The 18,376-nt window shown below is 42.4% G+C and overlaps 2 protein-coding genes across 7 annotated transcripts in view; one reads left to right on the forward strand and one right to left on the reverse strand.

The window, feature by feature from the left end:
* The window catches only part of LOC137534178 (N-acyl-aromatic-L-amino acid amidohydrolase (carboxylate-forming)-like), a 95,399-nt gene extending 90,643 nt beyond the window's left edge, over positions 1-4,756 (reverse strand). For 2 of the 3 annotated variants that reach the window (XM_068255576.1, XM_068255571.1), the window contains exons 1-2: positions 4,700-4,756; positions 3,234-3,368 (exon numbers count right to left, since the gene is read on the reverse strand). In XM_068255576.1, the coding sequence (XP_068111677.1) occupies positions 3,234-3,289 (56 nt within the window). In that variant the 5' untranslated portion in view covers positions 3,290-3,368; positions 4,700-4,756. The other variant, XM_068255572.1, reaches the window with a different exon arrangement.
* Positions 1-18,376, forward strand: part of LOC137534176 (oxysterol-binding protein 1-like) — a 70,410-nt gene that overhangs the window by 26,514 nt on the left and 25,520 nt on the right. For all 4 annotated transcript variants that reach the window (XM_068255570.1, XM_068255569.1, XM_068255567.1 and 1 more), the window contains exons 2-6: positions 835-1,043; positions 8,421-8,671; positions 10,207-10,399; positions 13,218-13,326; positions 17,255-17,306. In XM_068255570.1, the coding sequence (XP_068111671.1) occupies positions 835-1,043; positions 8,421-8,671; positions 10,207-10,399; positions 13,218-13,326; positions 17,255-17,306 (814 nt within the window). The remainder of the gene's footprint in view (positions 1-834; positions 1,044-8,420; positions 8,672-10,206; positions 10,400-13,217; positions 13,327-17,254; positions 17,307-18,376) is intronic.

Consider the following 18,376-nt stretch of genomic DNA (forward strand, 5'->3'; position numbering starts at 1 on the left):
GCAGTCATCAATACAGAAGACACTACAGCAGCTGATCTCACCTGGCATAGTTAACTCTTTACTAGCACTGTACCTGATATGATAGTTTGCTAATGAATATTACCTGTAATTATACAGTATCGGCAGTGTCCTACTTACAAACTATTCGAGATACGTTTCAGACATACAGAGTTGTCTCCATGTACAAAACATTCAGTAGTGTGTGTAACTGCTGTAAATCGTTTAAAACATTTTAAAAGCACACTGAAAACTGCCAAAAAACATATGTGCTATATCTCTAGATCCAACGTTATCCACAGGTAAATATACATAGTGAAATGTGAATAGATTAACACATGACTGAACTTACAAACAAATTGAACTTACAATCTCCCAGAGCAGGAGAGGGACCGTAAATATATGGTTAGCGCTAGTGGCGGCCAGGGTTGTAATCTGGGCTCCTTTTTTGAATGAACTCTGAGGCTCATAGTAGTTTCATAAAATGCATAGCAGTCAGATTCAGCAGGCCTTTCGCTCTACATATAACCACCTCTTGCAAAATGGATGTTTATGAACGCCCTATTTGTGCATATTTAGTGCTGTCCATTCTGCTGAAGTACATGCGTGCCGCGGGAGTCTACATATGTGCGCACGTTTATACCATTCAGCCTGTGGCATGAAGTAAGGAAGACAGCAGTCTATTATCAAACAATCTCTCAGTAGAAGGGCCATTTTTTTTTCTTCATTCCTTTAATAAATTTAAAAAATGTGGTTTTTTTTTTTTGGTTTTTTTTCGGTGGGATGTAAAACCATGTAAAAAGTGTTAAAAACACTTCTCTCACTGTCTTCCTACAGGTCAAAAGCTGAGATGCGTCATACATGCCGTGGCACAATCAACCTTGCCACAGCCAACATTTCAGTGGAGGACTCCTGTAACTTTGTGATCTCAAATGGGGGAGCCCAGACCTACCACCTGAAGGCGAGCTCTGAGGTAGAGCGTCAGAGGTGGATCACAGCCTTAGAACTGGCCAAGGCCCGGGCAGTGAAGATGCAGGCCGAATCAGGTGAGGGGAATTTCAAATAAATATATTTATTTTCATCTCCTATTCTTTTTGTTTGTGTGTCTAGTTTAACCATAAAATTGATCTGACACATAATACTGCTACTCCGTTAATTTTGGAATTTAATGTAAAAAAAAATAGTACCGGTAATAAAAATAATAGATCTATCCATCCGTATAAGCCGACCCCCCCCCCCCCCAACTTTTACCTTAAATTAAAAAAAAAAAAAAATACCCGAGTATAAGCAGGGGGTGGCAAAAACCACAACACCACTCACATCCATGGCCGGCCACAACTATATATTAGAAAAGCAGCATAAATTCTGCAGATTGCACTAATGACTGCAACACACAATTTGCTCACTCCCAGCTAAAGCACTTTCCTACCTTTATTTGGTCAGCAGGCGCCAGTCAGCCAATCGGGTGTACTGTCTGACCAAATAAAGGTAGGAAAGTGCTTTAGCTGGGAGTGAGCAAATTGTGTGTGTTGCAGTTAGCATTCAGTTCAGAGGCAGTGTGGGTGAGTTCCCTGGTTGTGAGAGGTCCAGGGCTTGCTCGCACTTCCCACTGGGTATCGCATGGTGGTTTGGGTCCCCCGGCCGTCGTGCGAACCAGTGTTTGTAATTTTAGATTGCAATAATAAGCCACAACATAGGCCTACAATGGAGATGGACGTGCAAAGAACTCCCGTTGCAAAGTTTAAGCTGGCATAAAGATAAAGCAAGGAATGCAGAGCCACATAGTCATGTATCTAAAACTTGCTATAGAAATGCAAGGATTCTAACCACTCAGTAGACACTGACCCTGTATGCCCTCAGCTGGGACCTCCCATGGAAAAAAAAAAAATATATATATATATATATATATATATATATATATATATATATATATATATATATATATATATATATATATATAATTTTTTTTTATTTTTTTTTTTAATGGTTCAGATTATACTTAGTAACAGTACGCTGGAGCACAGGACATCCTAAATTCCAGTTTTCTGCACAGAGCAGGTAGTAAAATCCTGGCAACCCCAGATAGCTTTAGGATTACTGAGGGCAGACTTTCTTCTATTCACAACTATGGGATAATTCTATTGTAGCATTTTATATTGTGAGCCTAAAAATTTTTTATTTCTCAGTAAAATACAGTTGACATGATTAGGGGATCTTTTCTTCCTAAATTCTTCCCAACATGCAGCATTAAAAGATATATAACAACACATCCTCCCTACATCCGGGCAGTGGAGTGGGTATAAAGCCCAGAATTCAACAGTTACTTTTGACCCCGTGTGATCATTAGAAGAGGCCATTGCAAAATATGATTCTCATTCCAGAGTTAGTGAGTTCCAGAGTTAGCTAGTCTGGTGGAAACTAAAAAAAGACTCTTGTAAAGAATTGCTGTCGAAACTGGCGGTAGTCTATTTTCTTCGGTTCTCTACATATGGACAGTAGCACTTGAACTTGTCACAACAAACATAAATAAGTATTTGTATTTACAGGTAGTCTCTGGTTAAAGAGACACTGAAGCGAAAAAAAAATGATGATATTATGATTTGTATGTGTAGCACAGCTAAGAAATAAAACATTAAGATCAGATACATCAGTGTAATTGTTTCCAGTACAGGAAGAGTTGAGAAACTCCAGTTGTTATCTCTATGCAAAAAAGCTATTAAGCTCTCCGACTAAGTTAGTCATGGAGAGGGCTGTTATCTGACTTTTATTATCTCAACTGTTCCAGGACTATTTACTTTTCCTCTGCCAGAGGAGAGTTCATTACTTCACAGACTGCTCTGAAAGACTCATTTTGAATGCTGAGTGTTGTGTAATCTGCACATATTATAGAATAATGCAATGTTAGAAAAAACACTATATACCTGAAAATAAAAGTATGAGAATATTTTCTTTGCTGCTAATCTTCTAGTAATTATTCATAGTACACAACCAATTCATTATATCATATTTTTTTTTCCCGCTTCAGTGTCTCTTTAACGAACAAGATAGGGTCTGTAGGTTCATTCTTAACCTGAATCCGTTCTTAGTGTAGCAGAGATCAAAATGTCTAACTAATCGATACTTACCTGGGGCTTCTTCCAGTGCCATAAGCGCGTGAGTCCCTCTGTTGTGTTGATAGATAGTGCTCCGCTTTGTTACCACAGATATCAATATGCCCCCTTAGGGATTGCACTCACCCAGCCTGATTGACCACTGCAAGATTGGTCAAATGATCGTTCCATGTCTCCATCATCGGATCAGCAGGTCTGTAAGTCGGTGCCAAGTCTTCAAACGATGGTGCTGCCTCAGATGATGTTGCAAGTCAAACGGACCTCATGAGGAAACAAACCTCTCATAGCATAATTCCGTTAGGGTAAAATTATCTTTATTATAAAAGTTACTCACAAACACGTGGGTTTTGAACAGCGCCTAGAGTGTTAACGGGCCACGTGTAAGTCCCTCGCCATCCTCCCTCGGTCTGCCGTTCAGCCACGACCAGCCCCTGTAACAGGCTCAGTCGGGTCCAGTCTGGGTCTTCTGAGCATGCGTGGACCTACTGCACATGCGCAGTAGACACAGACTGACGTGGCTGAGCCAGTTACCGGGCTGGACAGTAGACCACGGGAGGACAGCAAGAGACTCGCATGTGCTTATTGGGCTGGAGGAAGCCCCAAGTAAGTATCGATTCTTCAGATGTTTTAACCGCTGGTTTACATTAAACAGGAACAATGTGCCCTCTCTGTCCCCAGTATTCCCCTTTTATGTCACCTTTGTTCCCCTGTGACTCCAGTGTCACCTTCTGTGTCATCTATGACCCTCTGTGCTTCCTGTGACTCACTTGTGCCTCCTTATGCCCCCCTAATGCCTTTTGTCTCCCCCCCCCCCCCCCATGCCCTTTATGTTTCCACCCCTTGCTCTTTATGCTGTGTGTATGTGCCTCATGTGCCTTATGTCCTCACACATGGCTATTCCCCCTCCCATGCCTTTTCTGCCCCCTCTGTGTGTTGTGTCCTGCTGTGCCTCTTATGCTCCCCTTGTGCCTCCTATGTCCCCCTGTATCTCGTGTCCCTTTGTGTGTGCCTCTTATGCCCCCATGCTTCCTGCTCTCCTCCAGCCCTGTACCTTTAGCAGAGTAGGTGCAGCAGAAGCCGCAGCATGTCTTTCCTGGTCGAACAAAATTGTTATTCCTTTTGCAGCTTTTACATTACATACAGACGATTTAAACCAGCATTCCCAAGTCTTTTCCCCTACTATATTTAATGTACTTCTAAACATCCAATCTGTTAGTAACTGTGATGAAATTATAGCAGTTAGAGGTGTCATTAAACGCCGTATGCTACCATCCCTTATTTATTTAAGTTGTAAACAAAATTCAGGCAAGCATCAGGAAGCGTTGCGGTGTAGCAATACAGAGAAATAGTTGCATGCACAGAAAATAGGGTCACAGTGTTCAGGTTAAATCAATTATAGAGCACAGGGAGCACTCGCAGAAGCATGGAGTGTGCATACAAAATGAAAGGACTTTATAGAATAGCATCAGCTGAAATAGTACCTACTTGAAAATACTTTTATCCTTTTTAAAGGTCAACCTAGTAATAAATGGATTAAATCCTCTGCACTTTTGGGAAGGTGGAAGAATTTGTAGCACAATAAGTCGATTTACCTTTCAGATCTGTTATCCGTATCCTGCTCAGTATCCCCTGTGATAATTGAATATTCTTGGGTTTTGAATGTCATAAGATATAAGGTGTCTCCTGACCTATTTGGCTGCTGTCCAACTGTGCAGGAAAACATGTATTCCTGGTTTGTGATCTCATAGATTGTAATACGGAGGCTTCTGTTAAAATAACCGTTAGTCACTAAAGAGAGGTTGTTATTCCTATCCACTTCAGGAAACGACCCAGGTCAGATTTTTTTTTTTTACACACGCACAAATTTTTTTCTATTTTCATAGAAATTTTTACCAAGTGATTTCAAAGAGCTTTTACGGCGCTTTTGCTTTCCTGTACTTTCTACAGAATTGCAGTTGTTTCAGAAATGCTACATGCAGTGAATTTTACAAAATCCAATGACTCCAGTGTGAAATGGCCCATGAGGATACATTATCCAAGAGCTTTTCAAAATTCTATAGATTAGAAAATTGCTAAAAAGTGCTCTTGGTGTGAAATCTTCAGACCTCTCTGTATAAGTGAAACCATGTTAAAGCTGATCGGTCCTGATGCTCAAGGGCAACCTAAGGAAAAAAAAGCGCTTCAGAGAATTTTTGGGGGGGAGCGTTTCTTTTTCTGGAATGTGCTTCGGTGAGACTACAGTTATAAAGGCAGCTCAGCCAAGCAATTGTGCAGGTTGGTCAGCTGTAGCACAGACCAACATGGGCTGCTGTGCAAAGATTTTGGAAAGAGGTTTAAATGGTTCCAGACCTGAATGATTGAAATCTGCGCCCTATTTGGGGTAGCTTATTCCTGTCAGGACGTAGATCTCAGTCTCCTCTGCCGCGCTCTCGCTGTTCGCATCGCTGCACCCACTTGCTCTGCTTTCACGCTGGCAGCAGAACTACTGTATCTGTCATTTCATTGGTTTCTGACCCTGTGATTGCTGTGAGCCAATCACAGCAATACTGGGTTCCCAGGAAAAGACTAGCTGATGTCCCCTCTTAGCTCCACCCTGACTAGATAGTGTTAAGGCGGCCATACACTGGTCGATGTGACCATCAGATAGATCCCTGTCAAGTCATTATCTGATCAGAGAGGGATCCAGAATGTTTGATTGTCTCAGCTAAGCTCATTGTTCTCTACTTTACCTCTGCTGCTGTATTGCTTCCCGCGCTGTCGTCTTCCCTCCACCCTCTGTAGCAACAGGGTATGTCTGTTGTGACGTCCCACCCTCCATATCACAGGGTATGTCCCCCTGTGAAGTCATGCTAGCACGTGTTTTTAATGGGTGGGCCATTTTACATGAAACAAAATGTCAGTTTCAACATTTTTAGAAGTTGGTATTGTACTATTTTCAAGTAATTATAGCAATTACATGATTTGAAAATCATCACATTTAATTTGTATGTTCATTTTATGCATCTACCCAACTTCTTTGGAAATGGGGTTGAAGTCTTAAGTGCCAGTATATTTCACAGCACTGCACATTAAATAAGGAAGTAAATTACAAGGTTGAAGTGAGCTGACACAGCAATGAAGTACCCTGCCCAAAAGAACTTGCAAACTAAGAGGAATTGAAATTGCATTTGTGTCAGAGTGACACCGTTACAATGAGCAAAACTACTGAAACAACTGTGTGTAGAAAAGAGAAGGTAGGCAGTTCCATGTCAGCTATACTACTGCTTAAAGCGGAATATAACCCAGCATTTCAACTTTGCTCTAAAACATTATTTACAGCATATTCGATGCAACCAGCATTTTTTTTTTACTAGACCAGCATTGGAAAGGTTACACACAGAGCTTTAAAGTTCCATGGAGAGAAATGCAGACGCATCCGAAGTTTAGATAGATACATTTAAGTAAACACAATGTAACAAGTGTGGAATGTGACACACACTCTCTGGCTGTCCTCCAGCTCCTGCACAGTCAGAGAGAGTGTGTCACATTCCACACTTGTTACATTGTGTTTACTTAAATGTATCTATCTAAACTTCGGATCTGGTGAACAGATAATAGCATGTAATGCAAACTGACCATTGGTGGTTGCCAGTTCCTAAAAATGCAAATGAATTTTGGCAAATGTGAATCCTGTTTAACTGGCAGTATTTGGCCATTTCTAACAGTTCTTTTAGGGTCAGTCCACTTCTGGCTGATATTGCCAATTCAGGTTGATGAAGGCTAGCTGAATGACGCACTGACCTGTGAATATTTTTAGGGTCTCTGTTAGTGCAGTTTCCGCACCTGAGTTCTCCTCGCCACCCACTTTTTTTGATCGGTTTCAAAGTTTTTACTTTTCTTATGCTTTACATTCGAGATGCAGGGCATTTATCTGGAAGTGTTAGGACATGAAGTGGAGGCGGCATGGCATATTAAAGCACTTACTCTGTAACCTGTCATAAGTAAAGTCTCTGAAAAATGAATTGTTTAATTTGTCCACGAACCAGATTTTCTTAAAAAATGGGATCTTAACCTGAATTTCGAGTTATAAATGTGAGGTCATATCAACTACTCCCAAGAAACAGTGCCAAGGGGGTGTGGGCAGCTGGGAGCCTTTAGAACATTCCCAGTACATTTAATTTTAGTAAGTTGCAATTGCCGCCAATCATTACATGCAGTGTCCATCAACTTCTTAGTACTCGCACTGAATGCTGTCACCTAGAGAGTTTACACTATCTGCAATTCTACAGAAACCCAGCTGAACTGCAAGATCACTATTTGTTTATTATTATTACAGTAGAATCCCTGTATAGTAAGCTCCAAGGGACCAGGTTAAGTACTTTACCATACCAGAAGTTTACTATATCAGAATTGGTCATCCATTGTATATTTATACAGAGGCATTTGCTGGGACCTGAGAACTGATTTTACTATATCCAGAGGTTTACTAAAACGAGATTCTACTGTAGTAGTATTATTATTATTATTATTATTTAGTATTTATATAGCGCTGACATCTTCCGCAGCGCTGAACAGATTATATATTGTCTTGTCACTTAACTGTCCCTGAGAGGGGCTCGCAATCTAATTCCTACCATAGTCATATGTGTATGTATGTATGCAAGTATCGTAGTCTAGGGCCTATTAAGGGGAAAGCCAATTAACTTATCTGTACTTGGGATAAAACTGGAGTGCCCAGAGGAAACCTACGTAGACACGGAGAAAATATAAACTTCGTGCAGATAGTGCTCTGGTTTGCCCTTCCCTGGCTTGGATTTGAACCGGGGACAGTGTTGTATACAATGCTCCCACAACCTGCGTACACAAATCACACGTGCACAACCAGCAGCAACATGATCCCGACTACCTTTCCCCAATAATCCCTCCCCCGCGCAGTTCACATGGGCCTGCGCACTGCGGCAGTACACACAAGCATGGATGCAGAAAACTTAGCCAGTTGCCTTTTGATCTTAGGCCTGGCTCCCCTACAATTAGCGCTACGGATAAAAACACATTTGGTGGAAATTACACCCAAGAAAACCACAGGGAGTAACCTCTTTTTTCTTTTTTTTTGCCTTGCTAGTGGTGAATGAGAAGGGTTAGGCTCCTCCTCCTTTCCTCCTTAGGTCAGTCTGAAGTGCATTATAATGTAATTTCTAGAGTTGTTAGATGAAGTTTATAGCTAGTTGTCCTGTTCTTTCTTTGAATTTTATGCTTGATTATTGGTGAAGTCTCATGGATCTGTTTCCTCTTATCCATTTTTCCTAAACTTCGTACCTAATCTCTTTGTAACAGACGATTCGGGTGATGAGGATCCCAGCTCCCAGGCGGACAAGGCAGAGATTCACAGCACTCTGCGGGCACTGTCAGGCAAGGTGGAAGATCTGGGTACTTGCAATGATCTGATTGCAAAGCATGGCACCGCTCTGCAGCGCTCTCTAAGTGAGCTGGAGAGTCTGCGGCTCCCTCAAGACAGCTCAGACAAGATCAAACAAGTCAATGAGAGAGCCACACTCTTCCGGATCACCTCCAATGCTATGATTAATGTGAGTCCTAGAGAAATACTGGCGTCTGAGGGAATATGGAAGTCTGTTGTGCAACAAGTTAACGGCCTGCTGTTTTTTTACTTACACCAACAAATCTGTGACCTCAGTGGCCAGAGAGCTCCAGTCTGCTTGTTTATTTAAGAATTACTGGTAAATGTAAGTTTGTGTAAAATACTGATATTCGCTAGCATGGGAACAGAAATATACTAAAAAGTCAGCTACAGGTTATTTATATAAGCATTCAAGAGTTGCAGAGTGGTAGTTGTGGAAAGAGGCTCTTGAGAAAACCTGTAGACCTCACTGTGCGGAGGCAATTCTAGTGTATGATGGCAGAAGTTAGTTTGCAAACTGTAGGTTCGGTTGGTTACCTGGAAATTGGTGAAGAGAAGTAATATTGATGGGTAGTTTCTAATAACAAATTCTAGTGACTGGTCATTTCTAGTAACAAGCAGTTTCTGGTGACAGGCAGATGGTGATGGGCTGTTTTGTAGTGATGGGCTAGATAGCAATAGCCAATTTCTAGTGACAGGCTAATCGTGATCAATGGTTTCCAGCGACAGGTACAGTGGTGCTTGTGTAGCCTTTAAAAATTACAAAAAATTTTTATGAATGTCACCCAAGACCTCATCTGATTTTTATCAGTACTAAAAGTAAAAAAAAGAAAACCTAGTTAACCACTTCAGTACCAGCAGTCTCTGGTCCCTTGATCTGATCAGAGACCGCTGGTACAAAAAACGGGGCTCCCCAACGCTGCACTGACCAGTCACTCTTGCCGTTCGCGCCACTGACCTGGCGCTGACGCCAACTTGCACTGCCGTTACTATGACAGCAGAGCTCTGTGAGCCGGTCAGAAGCCAATTTCATTTGCTCCTGACCCTGTGATTACTGTGAGCTATTGTGATTTGTCCTTGAGTCCTGCAGCAAGACAGCAATCAGAAACTCACAATGCCTTCATTCAAACAATTGTTAAAGAAGAATAAAGTGAAAGTTCTGGAATGGCCAAGTCAAAGTCCTGACCTTAATCCAACAGAAATGTTTTGAAAAGGCCTAAAGCAATGATTAATGTGAGGAAATCCGTAAACATCCCAGGGCTTAAGTTGTTTTGTATTGAAAAATGGGCAGCCATGAACACAAATGTTTACTTGCGGTTATTACTGCAGAAGGGGGTCGTATAAGAGCTCTATGCATTTGCTTTTGCCACATGCAGTAATGTTATTAGATGCTTTTTTTTTTTCCCCAAAAAAAATTGATTAAATATAATTTTTTGTTTTTATTTGTTTAACTAGGTTTTGTTCATATTCGTTTAGAACTAGTTTGAAAATCAGATTCATATAAATATGTAACTTTTTTTGAAGGTTCACAAACATCACTGTGGTTCCATCAGGCAAGCAGATTCTAATAAGAGCTTTCTAGTTACGGGCAGGTAGTGATATTTAGCATGTTGCACAATATTCTGCGTCCTAGACTGACGTTTAGGCATTTGGTTTCCTGATTGTTTGAATCTTGTTTCTACCCCCTTGTCTTTCCCTTCGTAGGCCTGCCGAGACTTCATGTCCCTTGCTGAGAGCCATAGTAAGCGGTGGCAGAGAGCTCTTCAGTATGAACGGGATCAGCGTCTGCGCTTGGAGGAAACGCTTGAGCAATTGGCAAAACAACACAACCACCTGGAACGGGTATTCCGCGGAGCCACTGTGCTGCCAGCCGAGACTCGGGCCGGGGTCCCTAAAGGTCAGTCGGTTCTGCTCAGCATGGGCGTGTGAGAACGTGGAATCAATACAGCTCAGTCTGTTGCTTGTCTGCTCAGGTGTGTGATCACATGGAGTCAATACTGCTTAGCCTTAGGTTTACAAGGAGTCATTCACACTTGTAATGTGTGCATGAACGCGTATTTGTGCACGCGCTTTCCAACGCACACCATAAATACTGAGTTAAAACATAGATGTCGGCAGCCACATTATAATACAACTCAACAAGAAAGTGCAGGCAACCGCAAAAATGTTCCCAGGGAAGGCACACTGTACTGTAATCCATAACATGCCAGTCTGTGGACTTTAATGTTACCACTATTTAGAGCACACGCACCATGCGGCACTACAGAACTGGCAGCACCATACATAGTGTGAAGAAGCCCCTTAGGCTCGATGTCTGAGAGCATAGGGTCAGAGTTTGTCGTGATATGTTAGAACATGCTGTCAGTACTCCTGCAGTTTGTCTGAACATGGAATCAATACAGCTGAGCCGGTAGCTTGTCCTTTCAGGTGTGAGAGTAAGTAGCCAGCATTGCTTATGCTTATCCTGTACTGTGCCTCGCCAGATGTGTGAAAACAGGGAAACGGTACTGTTTCTGCACATTTTGGTGCCCTAGGCGAAGCACCTTTTGCAACCCCCCCCCCCCAATAACACACACACACACACACACACACACACACACACACACACACACACACACACACACACACACACACACACACACACACACACACACACACACACGCACCCACGCAAACAATCTTATATAAATGAAGAGTTTACATTTCAAAAATACCCACATGACAACCCTGTATTTAACTGTTGTGAGGGGTTTGTATCTACTTAATAAGATAAAAAATATATTGTCCTAGAAATGCAGAGGAATTGTATCAATCAATATAGGCGATCTAAAATAATTAGGTCCGGTTCACATTAGCATTTGCCAACGGAACTGGCCGTTCGGTTCCGTGGTCCGTTCCACTGAGCGGACCAAAAAATGCTGTAGGACCCAATTTTCCAGACTATTTTGCTTTGCGGAACAGAAACAGAAGGTTTTGCTGCATTGAAAACGGACGTTTTACAACACACTGGCTGTAAAACGGACCGTTTTCACCGGATCAAGATGGCCGGATCTGTATGTCCGGGTCCGTAAAACACGCTAATGTGAACTGGGCCTAATTGTTTTAATTAGCACTTTAACACCACTTGCTATATCATTGTTATGCTAATCAACAATTACCATGTTGGTGTTAAAGGAATACTGTAGGGGGTCGGGGGAAAATGAGCTGAACTTACCCGGGGCTTCTAATGGTCCCCCGCAGACATCCTGTGCCCGCGCAGCCACTCCCCAATGCTCCGGCCCCGCCTCCGGTTCACTTCTGGAATTTCAGACTTTAAAGTCTGAAAACCACCGCGCCTGGGTTGCTGTGTCCTCGATGCCGCTGATGTCACCAGGAGCGTACTGCGCAGGCACGGTATGGTCTGCGACTGCGCAGTGCGCTCCTGGTGACATCAGCGGGATTGAGGACATGGCAACGCAGGCGCAGTAGTTTTCAGACTTTAAAGTCTGAAATTCCAGAAGTCAACCAGAGGCGGGGCCAGAGCATTGGGGAGTGGCTGCGCGGGCACAGGATGTCTGCGGGGGACCATTAGAAGCCCCGGGTAAGTTCAGCTCATTTTCCCGCGACCCCCCTACAGTATCCCTTTAAAGTGTAACTGTCGGGCATAAAATAAAATAAATTATTTTATTTTAATCTGGTAAGCAAGTAATAAGGATGCTAACTAGGCAATCCAAAAGTGAAAACTTATCACTCTTACTTTTCTTCTCCATAAAACATTATTCCCCAGTTTCCCTGGCTCTTATTTGGTACATCTGCTGCACAAAGGAAGTTGCAGGGCATGCTGGGTTTTCTTTTTTTTTTTTTTTTTTTTCTTTACTTTCCCCTCAGACGTAAATAATACAGCCTGGTTGGCTGAAGCCTCTTTCCCACCCTTTTTCCCCTCCCACACTTCTATTTCTCTCTGATTATCCAATATTTCTCATGCTGACAAAATGCACTTTCTACTGCAGAGCTGGTTGGGAGTGTCTGAAGACTGGGAGGAGGGTGGGCAATGATCCACAGATGGAGTAAGGGAGGAAATGATGTCAGGATTGGCTTCAAGATAGCCAAAGTCAGAATGGAAAATCCTCTGAAGGATTTTTTTTTAAATATAGAACAATCACTAAAATCAAAATGTGGACAGTGCAATACATAGGTTATGTAAGTAGAGCAAGTATTTATTTACTTATGTGTTTTTTCTGAGATAGCATGGCTGACATCTCCTCTTTAAGATTTCTATTCATCACTTTCTCAATGGAACCAGCAGTTGTGTATGAGTTCTGTAAAACTCTGCACTAAGAATAGCTCTGTGGTGCCAACTGCTTTTGGTGTCATCCCAGGCATCTGCCTGGTTTGCCTATACTTAAAAATGGCCTTACAGTTGCTTAGCCTGTGATTTGTTTTCATGGGTGTCTGGGAGCATTATTTTGTTTTGTCCAGATGTGAGAGTATGATTTTTAATGCTGCTTAGAGCCCCTGTACATTGAACTGTCAGATGTGTAAGTGCATGGAGTCAGTATTGCTCCGCCTGTAGTTTGCTTTGTCAGACATGAGAGAATGTACAGTAGGTACTGCTGAGCTGCTGTGTGGGGAGATGAAGTATTTCTTACTGGACAGTTGTTTGAAAACCCTGAATTTAATTCCTCATATTGTGTTGTGTGAGTAAGTGGGGTTGATGATTGTTTTTATACTTGTAGACCCCTGCGGGCCAGGGAAGGGAGACCTCAGTGATGAAGATGATGAGAATGAGTTCTTTGATGCCCCAGAAATAATTAGCAGTCCTTCCCTTGATGGTCTTGGACACAAGTAAGTTGGGGAGATGGGCAATCCAAAAATGACATCTTTTTAGTTTTTGTTTGTCGTTTTATACTTGCATATAAACTGACCCGTGTATAAGCCAACGTACACACTGATCCCTAAGAAAACAGGAAAAAGCGATTGAGTCTCATATAAGCCCCTCCCCAGTATAGCCCCCTCCACAGAAGCCAGATGTGCCCTCAGTACAAGTCAGCTCCACATGCCAGGGAACAGAGGTATTCTTGAACAGCGCACTCTGCACAACATGTTGCGGGGATGGGGGCACGGAAACGGCAGGGAGGCAGCTGGTAAGAGCAGGATTACTAGTGCATGATCCTTACACTCCTCTGCCAGTAACAAAACCTGCTCCACTGACTCGCATATAAGCTGAGGGGGTTAAGTTTTCAGCACATTTTGGTGCTGAAAACTTAGGCTTATACGTGAGTATATACAGTAATCCCATCCTTTGAATAGTTTGCTGACTTGACAGTTCTCACCAGATCAGGTCCAAGTATTGCAGGGGGTTAGCAAGCTGTGTTACATAGATATTGTATATAGCTATTGTGCTTTCTGTCACCATGTCATAGAATGGAATCTCTTCCTTGCACGAAAAGTTGGGAGTAGTGAGTATATACAGAAAAGGTGACCAAGACATTCCCACAGACAGGCATTCTCCTTTACTGTTTTTTTTTTAAATGGATTATTGAAAAATTATGAATGAACATTTCTGAATCAGAATTAATTTATTTTTGCCAAGTACGCCAATTGGCGTACCCAGAATTATTAAGTAAGCATATACAACATGTGGCAGACATATAGGAAAGCCAGCATAGGCATGAGGGGAACGCTTCGATATACAGCATGGGAAGCTTGTAGCTTATTGCAAAGAGAACAGCCGAGTCCTCTGAGAGCAGATGGGGAGAGGGGCAGAGCTTCAAAAGTGAGTTCAGAGGTTAGGAGATTGCTGTTTGGGCATGGTACAGTCCCAAAGCGGCATATGGTGTAGGATTGTCGCTATTTAACTACTTTACATGCATTTTTTGGAAAGCACAACAGCGTTCTACCCAGAATTTTTTTCCAGCTGGGTGGCATGAAAAAGTAGCCGGGTGGGGCATGACCGGGGAATGCACGGCTGGCAGTTCTCTGCTTACAGCATAGGAGGAGGATGAGGAGGCAAGCCGATAACAGCCAGGAGCTCATCAAATTTAGCCGGGTGTAGCACCCGGCTTAAAGGGAACCTAAACTGAGAGAGATATGGATGTTTCCGTTTAAACAATACCAGTTGCCTGGCAGTCCTGCTGATCTCATTTGCTGCAGTAGTGGCCGAATCCCACACCTGCAACAAGCGTGCAGCTAATCCAGTCTGACTTCAGTCAGAGCACCTGATCTGCATGCTTGTTGAGGGGCTGTGGCTAAAAGTATTAGAGACACAGGATCAGCAGGAGAGTCAGGCAACTGGTGTTATTTTAAAAGGAAAAATCCATATCCTTCTCAGTTTTTAGGTTCCCTTTAAAGAGCCTGGGGAGAACACTGGCACAATTCTATTTTTACACTGGGTACTGTCGAAAACGTAACCCTGATAGTAAAATGTGCCTTGGAAAGTCCTGTTGCCATGGTTTGAAGCAAACTTGATGATTTTTTTTTTTTTGCAGCATTAGAAAGTTAACGTAGCTGTAGTGTGAATTAAACATATTTTTAAATTGTTTGTGTAATTAAAATGTATTTAGATAGGGTTCTGATCAATAATTCAGATAATTAATGGGTAACCTGGTATTAATAAATAAGCATGTAACTACGGTTTGCAGAAAGTGCTTCCTACTAACTAACTAACCCAGGGGTGTGCAAACTTTTCATTTGCGGGCCACATTCCTCCCTGCAGAGTTGCGTGCAGTGCATAATGACCGGTTACTCACCCAAGTGCAGTTTCCAGCCACAGCGGCCATGCTGGCACATCCTGATGGCAGGTCACATGATGCTGCTGTGGTTATGGAGATCGCCGCTGGAAGCTGTAATTGGGTGACTTAAACCAGTTGCTACGCACCACTCATAATTCTGCAGGGAGGATAAGATGCCGGCCCTCTATTTGTGGGCTGTATTCAAAACCTCGGGCTATAGTTTGCCCAGCTCTGGACTAGCCCATACTCTCTATGGACTCATTTACACAATACGCATTGCCTTGTGCATTTCGACAATGTATATAGTTTGCAATACACAAGAACATCTTAAGTGCATAGACTGCACAATCTGACGTTCTCACTATTGCACTGCTCAGCAGTACGTTGCGATAACCCACTGCTGCCAGGACCTTTGCCCAAAAACCAGCGCTGCCCAATTAACTGTAGTGAATGAGATCAGCAGCACAACAGACAGCAATGCAGTGCGTCTGTTGCATTGTGAATGCACGGCCCTCCGTAATGTTGATAATGTTAACAAAGATTTAAGGTGGCCATACACTGGTCGATTTGCCATCAGATCGACCAACAGATAGATCCCTCTCTGATCGAATCTGATCAGAGAGGGATCGTGTGGCTGCCTTTACTGCAAACAGATTGTGATTCAATTTCAGCATGAAACTGATCACAATCTTTGGAGCTGCCGCCCCCCACCCGCATACATTACCTGACCCGGCCGGCGCGAGTCCCCCGGTTCTGTTGTCTTCTTCTCCGCACTCGGCTCCAGGGCTGCAGCTTCATTTTACTTCCTGTCCGGGGAATTTTAAACTGTAGAGGGCGCTCTACTGTTTAAACTTCCTGCCGGGACGGGAAGAAGTGAAGCCTGCCGGACTCGGAGCCCAGCGGAGAAGGAGCAGTGGTGACAGCGGGGACACGCGCTGGCGGAACAGGGAATGTATTGCGTCGGTCGTCGGGCATTCGAACGCCGCTATCGACGCACTCCCGACCCGCCGGCGTTCGAGCGAAATCTTCCACACGGACAGGAACGACGAGAATCGACGGGAACGATCAATTTCTGTCGGAAATCGATCGTTCGGTCAACGTTTGCGCAACGATTTCACAGCAGATTCGATCACAGTGATCGAATCTGCTGTATATCGGCGGGGAAATCGTTAGGTGTATAGGCCCCTTTACTCTGCATGTGCTGAAGTGACTGAACAAGTAGGATAAGTAGAAAAGGACAATGGACAAATTTGGAAAGTAGAGGGAACATTTTATAAGCACAGTTTTTAAGCAGGATACATTTTAGAAGCTTTTTTTTTTTTTTTTTTTTTTTTTTTTTTTTTTTTTGTACTAGTTTACTGTCATGGGCACAGAGTTCATCTTAGAGGCCAGTCATTAAAGATCTTCCATTTTTTGTTCATGTTCAGAAGAAGGTAGCAGGAGGTATAAGCCTGGATTCTGGCTTTTATCTCCTGTTACGTTCTGAACATAAACAAGATAGACGATCTTGCAGTGACTGGTCTCTAAAGGTGCCCATACATGGTACAATTTTTCATCTTTTTCGATTAGATAATTTAGTTTGATTATTCCATTAGATCGAATATATAACGTTTTTTTTCCAACATGTCCAATTGGATTTTTATTGAAAAAACTAAATCGCTTGTTTTTCTTGATCAAAAAAAGATTCTTTTCGATTTGATCGTTTTGGTAAAAAAAAAAAACGGGAAAATCGCAGAATTTTGATGCACTCATCATTTCTGTTGGTCTTCCCCGACAATGTTCTGTATTTGTGTTTTGTATTGTTCTCTTTATACACAATAAAAAAGTTTTATTACAAAAAACACCGGAAAAATCAAGCTTTTTTTTTTATTGTACTGTGTATGGGTACCACAAGATGAACAACCGGCTGGTGACTAATTGTGCCATCAAGTATCCATTCAAATGTGAGAGTCAAAATTCGTATTGTTACCATTTTTAAAGTAGTATTTCATGTCTGTGAATTTGGAAAATAAATTAAGTTGATGATTTTATTTGTCCTGCAGGAGATCTGGTAGCAACATCAGTGCGGCAAGTTGTGACATCATGGAGGATCAGGTGAATGTTGCATAGTTATATAGTTAGTTGGGTTGAAAAAGACATCCATCGAATTTAACCAGCAAATATGGTACAGCACTAGCCTGCATTTTTACATATCTCACTTGATCTGGAGGAAGGCTTAGAACCCTTACGTGATTGATTTAACTTCATATTCTCTCCCCTAGTTTTCCACACAGCATAGCTCTGACACTGTCGTTTTTTAGGACAGCAAGATTGCCAGAATTGGCTTAGACTACTGAAACTAAAAGATCAGCGCAACCGCGCTAGCAGTTATGGCATCTTTGAAATAGAGAGAAACTTAGAAGCCTCCATATTTTTTTTTTTAAATGTCCAGATGAGATGAGACCAATATACAATTGTAACAGGATTTTTTACCTTTTATTGCATTGCAAAATGTAGCATTACAGACTGAAAAGTTTTTTGCCTTTTCATTCTTTGATAAATCCATTCTAAGTTTATGGACTTGAAAATGCAGATAAATCTGCCTCTCCACCCTTGTTGCTAGGTGAATTAAATTTGTTTTCCCATTATTAATTTAGATTGACTCCTTGTTTTCTTTAAGTATCCCAAGCTAAGTCCCATACCTTACATAACTAAATAAGGGTTAGGAAGGGGAGGAGTCAGATACTTTGCTCGGGAGGGGGAATCCTGTGGATTCTCCAGAGGCTTCCCCTGTCTTGCTCCACCAAGCCATTCAGCCACAAGGACCCCTGAAGTGTGGCCGCACTGGGCCTGCACAGTAGCAAGAACATGCTCAGGCTTTGGCGGAAAAGACTGCGCCTGATCCAGTCTGTGCTACTGTGCATGCGCAAGCCGTCGACAAGTGGTTGTTTGGAGGGGACACTGGAGGAGCGGAACCAGGGAAGCCTCCATCATTCAGAGGCTTTCCTCTATTGAGGTAAGTGCCCACATTTGGGCACTTTTTCCCTCCTATAGGTTTCCTCTAATTTAAGAGGTTTTGAGAACATTTTCTAATAGTATGGTGGTCTTTTCAAATAAGAAGGGACATATTTTGGAAATGTTACATAGGTGAAACGTGGCATTATCTAGAGGTTTTTTTGGATAGC

The sequence above is a fragment of the Hyperolius riggenbachi genome, chromosome 10, assembly GCF_040937935.1.
Source record: "Hyperolius riggenbachi isolate aHypRig1 chromosome 10, aHypRig1.pri, whole genome shotgun sequence".
NCBI lineage: Eukaryota > Metazoa > Chordata > Amphibia > Anura > Hyperoliidae > Hyperolius > Hyperolius riggenbachi.